Source organism: Puma concolor, chromosome B3 (genome assembly GCF_028749965.1).
Source record: "Puma concolor isolate L17-30 chromosome B3, mPumCon1.1.hap2, whole genome shotgun sequence".
Lineage (NCBI taxonomy): Eukaryota > Metazoa > Chordata > Mammalia > Carnivora > Felidae > Puma > Puma concolor.
Window position 1 is genome coordinate 28,308,050 of NC_141672.1, and position 16,494 is coordinate 28,324,543.

A 16,494-nucleotide genomic window follows, 5' to 3' on the forward strand; every position below is an offset into this window, starting at 1 on the left:
ATGCTCTGTGCTGGCAGCTCAGAGCCTGGAACCTATTCAGATGCTCTGTCTCGCTCTCTCTCTGCCCCTCCCCCACTTGTACTCTGTCCCTCTCTCAAAAAATAAGCATTAAAACATTTTTTTCATAAAAATTATGTATCTATATGCATAAATGTATACATATATACAGTATAGTCCCCACTCAATTTCCAGTTTCATTTGTTTTGATATGGCAGTGTGATAACTTGTAGTCTTTGGAGCCCCTTTTTTTAATTTTTTTTTTCAACATTTATTTATTTTTTGGGACAGAGAGAGACAGAGCATGAATGGGGGAGGGGCAGAGAGAGAGGGAGACACAGAATCGGAAACAGGCTCCAGGCTCTGAGCCATCAGCCCAGAGCCCGACGCGGGGCTCGAACTCCCGGACCGCGAGATCGTGACCTGGCTGAAGTCGGACGCTTAACCGACTGCGCCACCCAGGCGCCCCTGGAGCCCCTTTTAAAAGATTGTTCATTTGGGGGCACCTGGGTGGCTCAGTCGGTTAGGCAACCAACTCTTGGTTTCCGCTCAGGTCATGATCTCACGGTTTGTGGGATCGAGCCCTGCCTCGGGTTCTGTGCTGACAGCTTGGAGCCTGCTTGGGATCCTCTCTCCCCCCCCCCCCCCCCCGCCCCTCCTCCACTCATGCTCTCTCTTGCACTCTTGCTCGAAATAAATAAACATTAAAAAAAAAAAGTAAGTTTAAAAAAAAGGATTGTCCATTTGACAGAGAAATGCAGAGAAGGTTTTGTTCTTGTTCTTCGTTTGTTTTGTTTTATTTTGTTTTGTTTTTACAAAGGGGACCCTTTAGGGCCACGATGTCAGCTACGGGGATAAGTTGGCTGGTCTCTACAAGAGACTATATGGTCTGGACTGAGAACAGCCAGAGGTCTGTGGTTTTGTGGTTTCACTTGTGTTTGAATAATGCTTAATGCTGTGCTGTGGCAACAGAGAGGTGGTGGAAAGAGTCTATTAGGAAGAGAGTATCTTGATCATTGGACCAGGTGGGGTTGTGAGCTGATTCAGTTACATAACTTTTTAAATGAGGAAGGAGAATCAAAAATCTGCACTGCATCTCTTATGGGCCAATGTTATGATCAGGATTATACATGGGATTTGGGGAAAGATCTATACCTCTCTGGGTGCCACTGTTTTTGTTTTGTTTTGTTTTGGAGACTTACTGGTTTAATGCTCAAAAGGCATCTGTGACTTGTCTTAGTTTCTTATTAGTCCTACCTGTGTAGTCTTATTTCTGTGGCTTTCAAGTGATCTTTCTAATCTGTCCAAAAGAACTTCTTTACTGTCTTTTAAACCTGCCATACTCATTTCAGTATCTGAACCTTTGCCCGTACTTTGCCCTCTGCCTAGAGTACTCTGTCCTTGCCTTCAGGTGCTTTCTCTTTAGTGAAGTCTGTCCACAACTATTGCCTTCCCTTCTCTAACCTTTATTTCATGGCTGAGATTATCTGAACTGGGTTTTTTGGGTTTTTTTTGGCTTTTTAATGTATTTATTATTGAGAGAGTGTGTGCATGGGGGGGGGGGTGCAGAGAGAGGGAGAGAGAGAATCCCAAGCAGGCTCTGTGCTGTCAGTGCAGAGCTGACACAGGGCTCGATCTCACAAACTGTGAGATCGTGACCTGAGCTGAAGTCAGGAGTCAGATGCTTAACTGACTAAGCCACCCAGGTGCCCCTGAACTGTTTTTTTTTTTTTTTTCTTAAAGTTTTATATTGCTTTGCATTTTCACTGTAGTTGTTATGCATATACATGTCTTAGATTCCCGTGGAATTATTTGAAGGCAGAGATTGTAATTCAGTACAGTCCTAGCACCTAGTGAGTTCTTACTGAGTAGTTACAGAAACCTCCAGTGTTCAGGCAGCAGAGGGTACAGTACCATTCTCTCTGGCTTATAGTCTCAAGAACCCCAATGCTTAAGTGGCATTGTTTCCCTAAACTCCTAATTTCATGCAGGCAGCTTCTTATTTTATAAATAATTTGGTGAATTGATGAATTCCAGGGGATTGGGGCCGAGCAGTTGCCTGCGACTCTGAGTCTTTTCCTCTCTCCTACCTGATGATTTAAGTTTAAATTCCTTTTTGATCAAGCTGAATCAGTTTACTTTTTCTAATACGAGCATAGTTCTGTTGGCCCTGCTATGCCAAACAGACAGTTCTCTAAGAAGCATCCCTGAGAATTGTACTCTTATTTACAAGTATTTTTCTTGGGCTCTTCTCTTTTAAGTGTTTTGTGCGTCCTATATAACATTTTATTAGCTTACTGAAGTGGCCTTCCATTGACCAAAATGTTCAAATTAATGTGGAATATTAGCTAGATCCTGTATTGTTTTCAGTACTCATGTTTATATTAAGTAAATTCAAGCTTAGCGTATACCCATTAATCTTTTTTTTTTTTTTTCCAAAAATTGACAGGCCTTTTCAGATGTGGAAGTGTACCTTTTCAGTCTGAGTTGGTGCCCGCTACCTATTGGCTACTCAATTTTATACTTTTTGACTTGAGTTTTATTTCCTAATCTGGTAGAGTCCGTATGTCATCCCTTCTGCTCTCCTGTTCCTCTGTAGTGCCAGCTGCAGTGGCTTATGTCCTGCCTGCTCAGAGATGTTTGCCAGCAGCATATTCTCTCTGCTTTCCGCCACCCCGCACAGATCGAGGCTTTGTCTGGAATGCTTGTGATTTTAGCCACAGCCAGGAATTTTCTGCAGCTGAGTAGGGGGAGGAGTCGCGGCTGTTTCCCTCTATTGAGAGGGTAGGGGTTAGAGAGAGGGAGGGGGGTGGGTGACTTCCCGGAATTTTAAATATTCTACACAATGAAGCTTTTGATTTCTCTCTCAGGAACAGGGCGGATACCTGATCAGCTCGTGATTCTAGACATGAAGCACGGAGTGGAGGCGAAAAATTACGAAGAGGTACGTCCTGCTGGAACAGCCAGAGGAGGCAGTAGCGTGCCGGCTGTGAGGTTTCTGTGACCTCGTCAGGCCGACCGGCTGTGCTTTGCCCAGAAGGCTTTTGTTTTCTCATCAATCATGTGACAACCAGCTACAGTCTTACTGATGCGAGAAGTTGTATTAATAGCCTTGAACAGTAATTCTGGCTGTGCCATCAGCCAAATGACTGAACCAGCTACCCATAGAAATGTTGACGTGATAAAACACTCAAGCGTATGCCATTAGCACTCTTGAGACAGAAACCCAGATGTATATCTGTAATTTTTTTTTAAGTTTATTTATTTTGAGAGAGAGAGCAAGAGCTGGGGAGGGGCAAGAGAGACGGGGAGAGAGAGACCGAGACCCAAGCGGGCTCCACGCTGTTAGTACAGACCCTGACACGGAGCTCAGACTCACAAACCTGTGAGATCATGACCTGAGCCAAAACCAAGAGCTAGATACCTAACCAACCGTGCCCCTGTCATTTATTTTTTATTTTGGGAGAGAGCGAGCAGAGGAGGGGGAGAGAGAGAATCCCAAGCTGACTCCATGCCGTCAGCACAGGGCCCGACGTGAGCAGGATGCTTAACCAATTGAACCACCCAGGCGCCCCTGTATTTGTAATTATTAAAATTACAGACTTCATTTATATGTTCAAGATTAAGAAAAGCAATGTGTTTTTAATTCCTGAGGATTTTACTCCAGATGGACAGCTCTATGTATGTGTATGTGTGTGTGTGTGTGTGTGTGTGTGTGTGTGTGTGTGTGTATATATATATGTGTGTGTGTATATATATATATATATATATATATATATATATATATATATATCTAGGACATGGATTCAGTGCTGTTTAGACATGAACAACTGTGCTGACTTTGAGAAACACCATAATCAAAAGTAGCTTATAGTTAATAACACAATTTCAGTCTTTTATGAAAAGGAGCACGATGGTAGGAAAAACTGCAATAGACTGGAGAGCTTGATAACGAATAAATATTTTTGCTGACAGGTAGTATTATAGGGAATAAAAACTGGCATTTATTTGGGTGGTATGGAGGTGGGGGTGTGCATAGAATAAAGGTAAGGGAACTGAGCTTTTTCATCTATTGTGATGGCACAGAATGGTTCTTTAAGTGAAGAGCACCTTTTAAAAATCTCAAGGACTATATAAGAGTGGAGGATTGGCTTTTATAGAAAGTTAAGAGTATTTTTACCCAAATCAGAGTCTTTTTTTTTTTTTTTAATTTTTCTTTAACGTTTATTTATTTTTGAGACAGAGAGAGACAGAGCATGAAGGGGGGAGGGGCAGAGAGAGAAGGAGACACAGAATCGGAAGCAGGCTCCAGGCTCCGAGCCATCAGCCCAGAGCCTGATGCGGGGCTCGAACTCACGGACCGCAAGATCGTGACCTGAGCTGAAGTCGGACGCTTAACCGACTGTGCCACCCAGGCGCCCCCAAATCAGAGTCTTTTTACTGAGGGCATGAAGAAGAGGTGGGGTACAGGAAATAAATTGGTTTTAAAGACTGTAGACTCAATATTAACAAAGAAAAGTGTATTTAAGAGAATATTCTAGGACTGATGGAACTAGAGAAGTTGCTCTGCCTTTGGCTAGGACCTGGAAGCAAAATATCCTGGAATGGAATCAGGTTGGAAGTGACTGGCTGGCTCTGCAACAGGAAGGAGTAGTACAACAGCTGCAGCAGGTTTTTCCTCTTTTTCCTAGTTCAGAGTCCAATCGAACAAAACCAGGCTGAGTTATGTGTAGGTGATAAACGGGAGCAGTGATGCAGTGGTGAATGGAAGACCGTTCCCAGTAGAGACATTAATTTGCTTGTTACCATGTCTAAACTAGTTTCAAGTTGTTGTTGTTTGTTTGTTTTTTTAACGTTTATTTATTTTTGAGACAGAGACAGAGCATGAATGGGGGGTGGTCAGAGAGAGAAGGAGACACAGAATCTGAAACAGGCTTCAGGCTCTGAGCTGTCAGCACAGACCCTGACTCGGGGCTCGAACTCACAGACTACGAGATCATGACCTGAGCTGAAGTCGGACGCTCAACTCGCTCAACTGACTGAGCCACCCAGGCGCCCCATAATGTTGTTGTTTTTTTTAAACATTTATTCGTTTTTAAGAGATGGAGCTTGAGCGGGGGAGGGGCAGTGAGGGAGGGAGACACACAATCCCAAGCAGGCTCCAGGCTCCAAGTTGTCAGCACAGAGCCCAACGCGGGGCTCAAACTCACAGACTGTGAGATCATGACCTGAGCCAAAGTCGGACGCTCAACCGACTTGAGCCACCCAGGCACCCCTAACCTAGTTTAGTTAAAAGAAATAAAGCAAGAGAGCCTCTTTGTTTGGTGAACTGAAGAGTAAGTTGAAAAAATCCTTTTAAACTTTGAGGGTTCAGAAGAATCTTAATTATGTTTAAATATGATACTGTATGTTAAAATGGTGTTATAAGGTATAAAAGAGAAAAATGCTGTTGCAGTTATTATGAGGTGGAAGAACAGGTAAAGTGATTTTCAGTTTTTGATTACTGCCTCACTATCCTCAACTTCAGACCGTTCTCTCAGCCAGGTTCCTTTAAGTTCCTACTGTGTACAATTTGACCTGTTGTAACTTTTCCTCCTAATATGATGGCTGTCATTAAGTGGTATACATTAAATAATAGGGCATTTGGAGACGTTAGACATCATTTCCCCCTCTAAAACAGAGACTATTATTTGTGAGTTTACATATATATAAAATGATGTGGATATCACTGTAACAGGACATTTTGGAACTCCTATTCCTCCTGGAATTTCAACCATCCTTGGACTTTGTTGACATTGGGGAAGGGCCTTTATCTTTCCTGACCTTTTGCTTAACCCAAGAGGGGAATCCCTACCCGAAAGGAAACCACAGCACTTCCTTTGCCTGCTTCCTGCTATGGAAGCCTGGCATGTCCTAAGCATTTCATTACGCACACGGTTACAACACAGCTCTAAATTCTGTTTCTTAACCAAGTAACTCTTATTACTACTTTCTTCGGCGATCTTACCACCTCCCCACCACACCCCCCCACCACCAAAAAAAGCAAACCAAACTGAGAGGAGGAGAAGTGGTTATGACACAGGCCAAAGACTAGCCCTTCTCAGTCAATGGCTAGGTTCCCTTGAATCTTGCTTAGAAATAGCTGTTACTTGTCTCTCGGCAAATGCCTGTGACAAGAACATGAATAATAGAAGCACTTGTTCTCTGGTTAATTACCAGAGAGCATTGAGCATATGTAGAGGTTTTGAGGCATTTAATTTCAGGCCCTTGAGGTAATGGAGAGCTTTTACCTCCAGAGGATTTGGGCCTGTTGGCATAAGTGTTTAGCTTTGGGGAAGTGGCACATTTCTTTAATTTTTTTTCACATGCAGAACATCTTTCCCTCGCAGCTGTGGGCTTCATGACTCTGAAGTCCCTCGTGGTTTTGTAAAGTTCAATAGTAGTCAGTGGTTCGATAGCTGGGCAGAATACCACAATACCTACTAAATTGGTACAGAGGATTTACTTAATTAGCGTATGTGGAATTGCTGTGTCAATAATAGAAATGTAAGGTGATGCTATTTGGAAGCTAGAATGGTTGTCCTATTGTAAAGAAGCATAGAGTCTTGAACTTTGAATTCTTTAAAGAGTTCGGAATGCTGTCTCCTCAAAAATAAAGCACTTTTGATTCCCTCTGTTGAATTTTAAGGACCTCTCACCACAGTGTCTTTTGCCCATGAAGGGGGCATCTTTTTAGAGTCAGTATGTGAATCGAGCCGTTTTTTTGTTTTGGTTTTTTTTTTTTAGTGTTTATTTTTGAGAGAGAGCATGAGCAGGGGACGATGGGTGGGGGAGGTGGCAGGGCGGGGAGACAATGGATCGCAAAGGGGCTCTGTGCTGACAGCAGAGAGCCTGAATAAAGGGGCTCGAACTCATGAACTGTATGAGATTCTGACCTGAGCCAAAGTCTGATGTTCAACTGACTGAGCCACCCAGGCGCCCCGAGCCAATTTTTTTTTTTTTTTTTTTTGAGTTTGTGGTCTGTGAACTAGAGCAGCTGTTTATGAGGACTTAATTGTCTAATCCTGCAGTTGTGGAAATGACGGCAATCACTGTCTCACAAAGAAGGAGCTATGTGACATATCCTCTAACTCTGGGGCTGTGTATGTCCCTTCTTTCTTTCTTTTTTTTTTTAAATGGGGCCCCAGATGCAACATGGGGCTTGAACTCATGACCCGGAGGTTAAGAGTCGCCTGCGCGAATGATTGAGCCAGGCAGGCGTGTGTATGTCCTATCTTGATGTGGATGTCAGCATTTTCAGTACAACTAAAATCCTGTTTTGCATGTGGGTTCTATTAGTATGTCATTTGCTATCAACATGTACACCAGAAACACAATTGCCCTTGTTGGAGCAACAGCTGAAGACTTTTCAGAAGTTCTACTTTTCTGAATGCCCTCGGGAAGGAGGAACTCTGGTTCTGCATACTGGATCCAAAATCCCTTTCTGACATAAGTTAAATGAAATAACATGGGTAAGGAACGTGACACATAGTTGGTCAGTTCAGCAGATTTTGGCTCCCTTCTCCTGCCCTTTCTGGAAATTGAATATGACAGAGTAAATAGGATCATGCTAAATTTCGCTTAGCCCTAAGATTGGCAGTATTATCTGGCCTTATTTTGGCACATTGTTGACCTTTTGAGCTTCTGTGAAGAGGCCTGTGATTCACATACCTCCCTACACAAGTAGACTTGTCCTTGGTTATAGGTCGGCCTTCTTTATCTTAATTGTGCTCGATTAGATGGTCTCCACTGTTACTGCTCTGCTTCTAAAATTTGGGGGGTTGTGGAGGTAACTGCAGTTTGACTGAATTTGGCTTACCACACCAAGCTTCTCTTGACTCTCTGTGCTCCACCAGGAAAACAATCCAGGGATTCTCTGGAGGCGGGTTTGTTTCACATGTCTGTTTTAAGAAGCAGTTTCTCAGAGTTAACACCTTTTCTTGGGGCAATTACATGTAACTCGCAACTCTAGATTCAAATCCTCATTAGAGGAGGGGAAGATTTGGACATGGCCTAAGAAGGATAATTTCAGCCGTTTTGGAAAGTGTATGTATGCAGGGAAAGGCTTTATAACTTGTAGTTTTCCAAGCATTACCTACCACTACAGAGGAGAGTGAAAGTGTGGTAGGGAGGACCTTCTCCTGGGCAGAGGGTGGAAGTAGATGTAGAATGTTCCTTAGAGGAAGCCCTTGCTTCAGGGGACCAACCGCACTTATTTTCTGCTATGAGAAAGTTGGCTTCTCTGAAGAAGGCGTGGAATGGACGTGCTATGCAAAGTATACATTGTATTCATTTCCTTGAGTTCAAGGGCCAAAGGAAAGAGAGGTGCCTGGGTGGTGCTGCCGTCTTATTAAGTATCTGACTCTTGGTTTCAGCTCAGGTCATGTCTCACAGTTTTGTGGGTTCGAGGCCCACATTGGGCTCTGTGCTGGCAGCATGGAGCCTGCTTGGGATTCTCTATTTCTCTCACACTTTCTCTCTCCCCTTTCCCTGCTCACCGCTGTCTCTGTCTTCCTCAAAAATAAATAAAACCTTTAAAAAAGTTTTTAGAAGGATAAAAATCAAAACTATGAATATGACAGTGTATGATTGAGTTAATTATGTGGCACAGTCTAAGTGCTATAGGATTTTAGGAAAGAAGGAATTGGTGTGGACAGAAATGGTTAAAAGGAAGCTTCGTGGTTAGGGCTTAAAACGATTTGGATACACTGAATGAATGTGCTTTTGGAAGTCAAAAATACGGTTTTGCTTGCAGTTTACAGCAGAGCTTTGCGTCTTTTTTTTTTTTTTTTTCTAATTTTTTAATGTTTATTTTTGAGAGGGAGAAAGAGTGTGAGTGGGGGAGGTGCAGAGAGAGAGGGAGACACAGAATCTGAAGCAGGTCCCAGGCTCCAAGCTGTCAGCACAGAGCCCCGACCGACTGAGCCACTCAGGGCCCCAGAACTTTGCAATTTTGATGCTGAATAAATGCTTCGGTGATCTTGGGTAGGGAATCAAGAGACCATGGTTCTGTTAGACTTGGTTTTCCATCTAAAAGACTGAGTAACCATGGAATCTTCAGTTTCTTGATTTGTAAAATGAGGTCCGTCTGTCTGTGGTGGCTCTTTGATTATTTAATGGCTAAATGCAGCCTGCAAGGGGAATGCTTCCCTCTAGTGGAGAATGTATGGTACACAATATTGTCAAATAGGCTTTGCCTTTATCTAGCTGTTGACAAAATACACATCATCCTTTCAGCCTAGGAAGAGAGAAGTAGACTAGGATAGTGACCTGCCATCATGAAACATGTATAATTTCACATTCTTCTTTTTAAAAAAAATTTAATATTTATTTTTGAGAGAGAGACACCCCCCCCCCCCCACACACACACACACACACACACGCACACACAGCACGAGCGGGGGAGGGGCAGACAGGGATGGGGAGACAATCCGAAGCAGGCTCCAGGCTCAGAGCTGTCAGCACAGAACTCGATGCAGAGCTCAAACTCAAGAACTCTGACATCATGACCTGAACCAAAGTCAGACGCGTAACTGACTGAGCCACCCAGGTGCTGCTATAATTTCACATTCTTGTAAACACTTTGAACCTTAAATCAGACTTTTATTTTATTTAAGTTTATTTATTTTTGACAGAGAGAGAGAGCATGAGCTAGGGAGGGGCAGGGAGAGAGGGAGACAATCTGAAGCAGGCTCCAGGCTCCGAGCTGTCAGCACAGAGCCTGATGTGGGGCTTGAACTCATGAACCTTGAGATCATGACCTGGGCTGAAGTCGGACGCTTAACCGACTGAGCCCCCCAGGCTCCCCAAATCAGACGTTTAAAAGAGCAGAACAACAGTCTGGGGATTTTGATAGAGGTTTTCTTTTTTTTTTAATTTTTTTTTTCAACGTTTATTTATTTTTGGGACAGAGAGAGACAGAGCATGAACGGGCAAGGGGCAGAGAGAGAGGGAGACACAGAATCGGAAACAGGCTCCAGGCTCTGAGCCATCAGCCCAGAGCCCGACGCGGGGCTCGAACTCACGGACCGCGAGATCGTGACCTGGCTGAAGTCGGACGCTTAACCGACTGCGCCACCCAGGCGCCCCTGATAGAGGTTTTCTTATTAGCTTTTTGTGCCAACTATGAGAAAAGTCATGATAATACTCATTGAATACTTCATCCTAGGCAAGCAAAGAAGGTCTTCCTGAGAATGGTGATAATTTGCTTAAAAATTTTACTCTCTTAGTCTCTAAAAATGAGAATAATATCAGTATGAAACCAAGGAAGTTTGGCTGATAAACTGGACAACTTACCCAGAGCCTTGAGGCCTAATATAGCTTGATCACTTCACCTTTGATCCAGAAAAAACTTAGTGTAGTCTGCTAGTTTCCTTCATCAGATTTTTAGTACCTACAGAGTAAAAATATAAACTCACACTTGGATTCCAATCTCAGCTCCACCAAGCTCTGAGAACTTGGGTGAGTTATTTAACACTCTGAACCTTAATTTCCTCATCTGAAGAATTTAGATATAATAGTATCTCTAATACAGGGTTATCTCATACAGGGTTAGGAGGATTAAGCAAGATTACAAGGTATAAAATATGTACACATTCTAGATATATACCAGTAGGTCTGATTCATTATACAGCCTTCTTCATCCTCTTCCTCAGTTTAACTCCAGCCTGACTTTTGAACTTTATGTTTGCTGTTAGCCACCACCCTCCCCCAGGCACGTATGTGTGTTGATGTGTGAGTGCACACACACATACACATCAGACTACCTGTGACTAGACAACTCATGGTCTCCTAAACATGGCTTGCAGTTTCCTCCCTCCAAGTTTTGGTGTGCAACTTCCCTGTAACCTTGAATGCCTTTCTAGCTCATCTCTTTCAGAATCCTGCAGAATTCATGAGACTCGGTTCACTTGTTTCCTGTTAACCTTTCCTTTATCCTTCCAACTATGATTAATCATGTGCTACTTTCTTTCCTTTCCACTTTTTTTTTAAGTTTTTTAGATTTATTTTTATTTTGAGAGAGTGTGACTGGGAAAGAGACAGGGACAGAGGGAGAGAGAATCCCAAGCAGGCTCTGCACTGTCAGTGCAGAGCCTGACGTGGGTCTCGATCTCACAAACCATGAGATCATGACCTGAACCCAGGCACACCCTTTTTTTTTCCTCTTTACACTTTTAATGTGTACTTTTGTTGTAAAAGTTAATACATAATGCCTTATATTATGGTTATAGCTTTTTATATGAGCCTCTCTACCAGACCGTGAGCTTCTTAGGAACAGAGATCATCATTTATCTTGGTACCTTGCACATAGTAAGCATTGTTGTTAGGGTCTTAAAATGTTCTGTGTTGTTTTTTTTTTTTTAACAGCTTTTTACATTTTTTTAATCTCTAAGTTTAGATTAAATGTAAATATATATCCATTCATATTGTTATTTACCATTGAGTATCCATGATGTGTTAGATGGTTGGAATAGCAAATTAGTTTTCAACATTGTTTTAATATCTTGGCAATTCTTTAAGTTTCCTAGATTTAAAAGTATCAAGAATTGGTATCAAGAATAAAGGTATTAAAAAAAAAAAGAATAAAGGTATTTATTAGGCAGGGATGTGTTTTAGGAAAAGAGACCTTCATCCTACTCATAGAAGGTCAAAACTAATTTACCAAAGTAAGGACAGGGTTGAGTAGGGATTTCATTGAGGAAATATCAACTTGGAAAATGGGAGTTGGGCTTTTTGGTTATGAATAGAGCTAAAGAGTCTGGAGTAGGACCTATACTAGAAGAGGAGTTGGGGAATTGAAGGAGTAAGTAAACAGTGGCCTGTATGCAGTATGGAATACTGTGCAGCAGTTAGGAAGAATGAGGTGAATCTGTAAGCGCTGAAGTTTTTTGTTGTTTTTGTTTTTGGACTTATTTATTCATTTATTTATTTTAATGTATGAAATTTATTGTCAAATTGGTTTCCATACAACACCCAGTGCTCATCCCAAAAGATGCCCTCTTCAATACCCATCACCCACCCTCCCCGCCCTCCCACCCCCCATCAACCCTCAGTTTGTTCTCAGTTTTTAAGAGTCTCTTATGCTTTGGCTCTCTCCCACTCTAACCTCTTTTTTTTTTTTTTTTTCCTTCCCCTCCCCCATGGGTTTCTGTTAAGTTTCTCAGGATCCACATAAGAGTGAAAACATACGATATCTGTCTTTCTCTGTATGGCTTATTTCACTTAGCATCACACTCTCCAGTTCCATCCACGTTGCTACAAAGGGCCATATTTCGTTCTTTCTCATTGCCATGTAGTACTCCATTGTGTATATAAACCACAATTACTTTATCCATTCATCAGTTGATGGACATTTAGGCTTTTTCCACAATTTGGCTATTGTTGAGAGTGCTGCTATAAACATTGGGGTACAAGTGCCCCTCTGCATCAGCACTCCTGTATCCCTTGGGTAAATTCCTAGCAGTGCTATTGCTGGGTCATAGGGTAGGTCTATTTTTAATTTTTTGAGGAACCTCCACACTGTTTTCCAGAGCGGCTGCACCAGTTTGCATTCCCACCAACAGTGCAAGAGGGTTCCCGTTTCTCCACATCCTCTCCAGCATCTATGGTCTCCTGATTTGTTCATTTTGGCCACTCTGACTGGCGTGAGGTGATACCGGAGTGTGGTTTTGATTTGTATTTCCCTGATGAGGAGTGATGTTGAGCATCTTTTCATGTGCCTGTTGGCCATCTGGACGTCTTCTTTAGAGAAGTGTCTATTCATGGTTTCTGCCCCTTTCTTCACTGGATTATTTGTTTTTTGGGTGTGGAGTTTGGTGAGCTCTTTATAGATTTTGGATACTAGCCCTTTGTCTGATATATAAGCGCTGAAGTTTTTGGAAAGATCTTACTAAATGAGAAAAAGCAAGCCATAGAGCAACGTATACAGTATGATCCCATTTATAAGTATGTTTTTAATTACATGTTTGTGTGTACACTTATATGCATGCAAAAGCATAAATAGTGTGTTATCTTCTAACAAGGTCTAGATAGATATACACCAAGTCCACAACCATGGTTACCTCTGAGAAGGAATGTGTGGATGTGGGAATTGGGGAGCTAGCTGTGAAGGTGGGCTTTTTGTTTTTGTTCCCTTTGCTTCTGAATGGTTGAAATTTTTAGCAGGAGAACATGTTTATGTATTGCTTATACAACTGAAAAGTAAACAGAACACCAGAAATGAATCGGGAGCAGGATTTTTGGTCTACAGTGCACAAAGGCCATCCTCAGTACCAAATGTATTTTAATTCCATCATAGTCTTTCAGGTTTTAGGCTTTTGGCCTATTGTCATTTAATAAAAAAGGTAGGGAGGGTTAGAAGTTGTCTTCCAAATAATTTTTTAAAATAATACTTTCAGCTGGCAGAGGCACAGCCATAGTTTCACTTCCAGTTCCTTTTTGCACGTTTCCATTTAGAGAGCCTTATATCATTTATCGGTAAAGAAGTTTCATGCCATTGCTTTTATTCTGTCTCATTCAGGAAGCTTTGGAGGCGAAAGTATAGACCAGGAGGTAAACAGACTGAAGTTCAGCTTATGATATGTCTCTTGTACTGGTATCTTTTTCCTGGGGAGTTCAGTTCCTTTGCTCTGTGGCTCTATATGAGATCAGTCAACTGATACATATTCTAGATTAATGGCTAAACTTGGCATTTGGGCATTCAGCTAGGAGAGTTTGCTGAATACATTAACTGACCTTTAGTTAAATGTTGTAGTCAGTTAGCGTTATTCTGTTTTGTAGCTGTCAGTCACACTAACCAACATTTTACAAATGTAAGAAAACATAAATCCAGTGAAAGAAATGATCCAGGTGCATCATTACAAATTCATTGCATTTTATGTACTTTAAATATAAATCTAATTTTTATATCCCTATCTTAACAGCAGTTTCTAGTTTTATTTTTTAATTTTTATTTATTTCATATATGAAATTTATTGTCAGACTGGTTTCCATACAACACCCAGTGCTCATCCCAAAAGATGCCCTCTTCAGTACCCATCACCCACCCTCCCCTCTTCTAGTTTTATTTTTAAAAATATTCAGTGAGGAACCTAGATGAGCAGAGAACATAAGAACACCCTTAAACTCTTCCTGTTCATCCTATGTTAATTGCTGTTAACGTTAACAGGAAAAGAACAAAGAAGGTGAATTGGACAAAAGAGAAGAAAAAGTAGGGAGTTGTAGAGAGAACATATGTAGATAGAGAGTAAAGAAGCAGATATAGGAAAAGAATATTTATTTATTTAAAGTTTGTGTAGAGAGAGCACACACGCAAGCGGGGAAGGGTAAGAGAGAGGCGGGTGAAGAGCGGTAATCCCAAGCAGGTGCTGCACCGTCAGCACAGAGCTCGACATGGGGCTCACAGACTGTGAGATCACGACCTGAGCCTAAATTGAGAATCAGGGGCACCTGGGTGGCTCTGTCGGTTGAGCATCCGACTTTGGCTCAGGTCATGATCTCACGGTCTGCAAGTTCGAGCCCCGCGTCGGGCTCTGTGCTGACAGCTCGGAGCCTGGAGCCTGCTTTGGATTCCGTGTCTCCCTCTCTCTCTGCCCCTCCCCTGCTCATGCTGTCTCTCTCTCTCTCTCTGTCTGTCAAAAATAAATAAACATTAAAAAAAATTTTAAATCGAGAATCAGACACTTAACCAACCGACTGAGCCACTCAGGTGCCCCAAGGAAAAGAAATTTTGAAGAATTCTCTACGTAGGAAAATTTTAAGTACAGCCTGGTATGTGAGTTTTAAGATCTGGAAAGCTCTGGTGATGTATCCCCATTTTAAAGCAATTCATAATCTAAGGTTGATAGGAAAAAACAAATAATGAAATCCTTTCTTTTATCGTATCTGCCTTTAGTTACTAGATGCTCTTGGAGGTTTCACAGTGGTCTAGGTTGAGAAAGGAAAACAATTCATTTCTCACATCCTTCATTTCTTAGCATACAAGGAAGTCCTTGGAGATTTCTTTTGATAACTGGCTGTGTAATTCTAAAAACCAAAGATGCAGTGTAATTTTTTTTGTAGCAGACCCAGGAGTCATCTGGGCTCTGGAGCTCTGATATAAACCTTAAAGCTCTTTTGGGATTTAAATGAGCAAACCAGAATTCTCTAATTTTGTAGTTTGAGTTATTATCTTAATGTTATAGTTACACATACTCTCATTCCTGTGCATTCCCTATTGGGAATTTGGATGGTTGTCTTTTAAATTAAATCACGTCTAATATCATGACTCTCCCACTTATTATGCTGATAATACTGTTTCTTGGACATGAGTGGAAGGGTAAAGTAAAATGCTTTATTAAAATCAGGAATCTCAGGAAAATGATATATTTTACTTGATAGCCTACCATATGATAGAACTTCTAAGGAGGTTTTAATCAAAATTAAAGTATAAAGAAAAGTCTGAAATGGAAACACATAAACAGTTCGTGGGGAAGGGCAAAAGATTTTAAAATATGTTAGGGGCACCTGGGTGGCTTAGTCAGTTAAGCATCTGACTTTTGGTTTTGGCTCAGGTCATGATCTCACAGTTTGTGGGTTTGTGCCCTGCATCGGGTTCTGCACTGATGGTACAGAGCCTGCCTGGGATTCTCTCTTCCGTCTTGTACCCCTCCCCCACTTGTGCAGGTGCTCTCTTCTCTCTGTCTCTCTCTCAAAAGTAAACAAACTTTAAAAAGTGAAATATGTTACAGTGATAACAGAAGGGATTTTAAGTTTTTGTTTTTGAAGATTTTATTTTTAAAATCTCTACACCCAATGTGGGGTCCAAACCCACAACCTCAAGATCGAGAGTCACATGCTCCACTGACTGAGTGAGCCAGCCAGGCACCCCCAGTTTGGTGAAACTTTTTGTTTGTTTATTTGTTTAAAGGAAATTCAGAATCCATTTTATTAATGTTCGCTTATTTTTGAGAGAGAGTGAGCAGGGGAGGGGCAGAGAGGGGGAACAGAGGATCTGAAGTGGGCTCTGCACTGACAGCATGGAACCCTACGTGGGGCTCGAACTCACAGACCATGACATCCTGACCTGAGCCGAAGTCAGACGCTCAACCAGCCGAGTCACCCAGGCGCTCCTTGGTGAAACTTTTTAAAAAACTCCTGTTGCCTTGTGTTCTAGACTAGAGTGGATTTTTCAAGGAGTGGGTTCATAATTCCTTTCTTTTCCAGATTGCCAAGGTTGAGAAACTCAAACCTTTAGAGGTGGAGCTCCGACGCCTAGAAGACCTCTCAGAATCCATCGTTAATGACTTTGCCTACATGAAGAAGCGAGAGGAGGAGATGCGAGATACCAATGGTGAGGGAGAGGCAGCTCTTGTTTGTTCATAAAGGCGCCAGACCTCTTTTCTCAGTTTTGCCAAATGGGGGTAGGGCTGGGCTGATGGGATGATCACTTACTTCAGAGCTGTTGCTTCTTAAGGTAAA

At 42.0% G+C, this 16,494-nt stretch overlaps 1 protein-coding gene and 1 long non-coding RNA gene across 2 annotated transcripts in view; both read left to right on the forward strand.

Moving 5' to 3' along the window:
- Positions 1-16,494, forward strand: part of TMED10 (transmembrane p24 trafficking protein 10) — a 41,755-nt gene that overhangs the window by 21,461 nt on the left and 3,800 nt on the right. The window contains exons 3-4 of the mRNA XM_086709249.1: positions 2,868-2,941; positions 16,240-16,366. Coding sequence (XP_086565375.1) covers positions 2,868-2,941; positions 16,240-16,366 — 201 coding nt within the window. The remainder of the gene's footprint in view (positions 1-2,867; positions 2,942-16,239; positions 16,367-16,494) is intronic.
- On the forward strand, positions 9,713-14,667 carry LOC147579830 (uncharacterized). The gene is made up of 2 exons (XR_015252184.1): positions 9,713-9,894; positions 10,134-14,667. It is a non-coding gene; the product is annotated as an uncharacterized LOC147579830 (long non-coding RNA).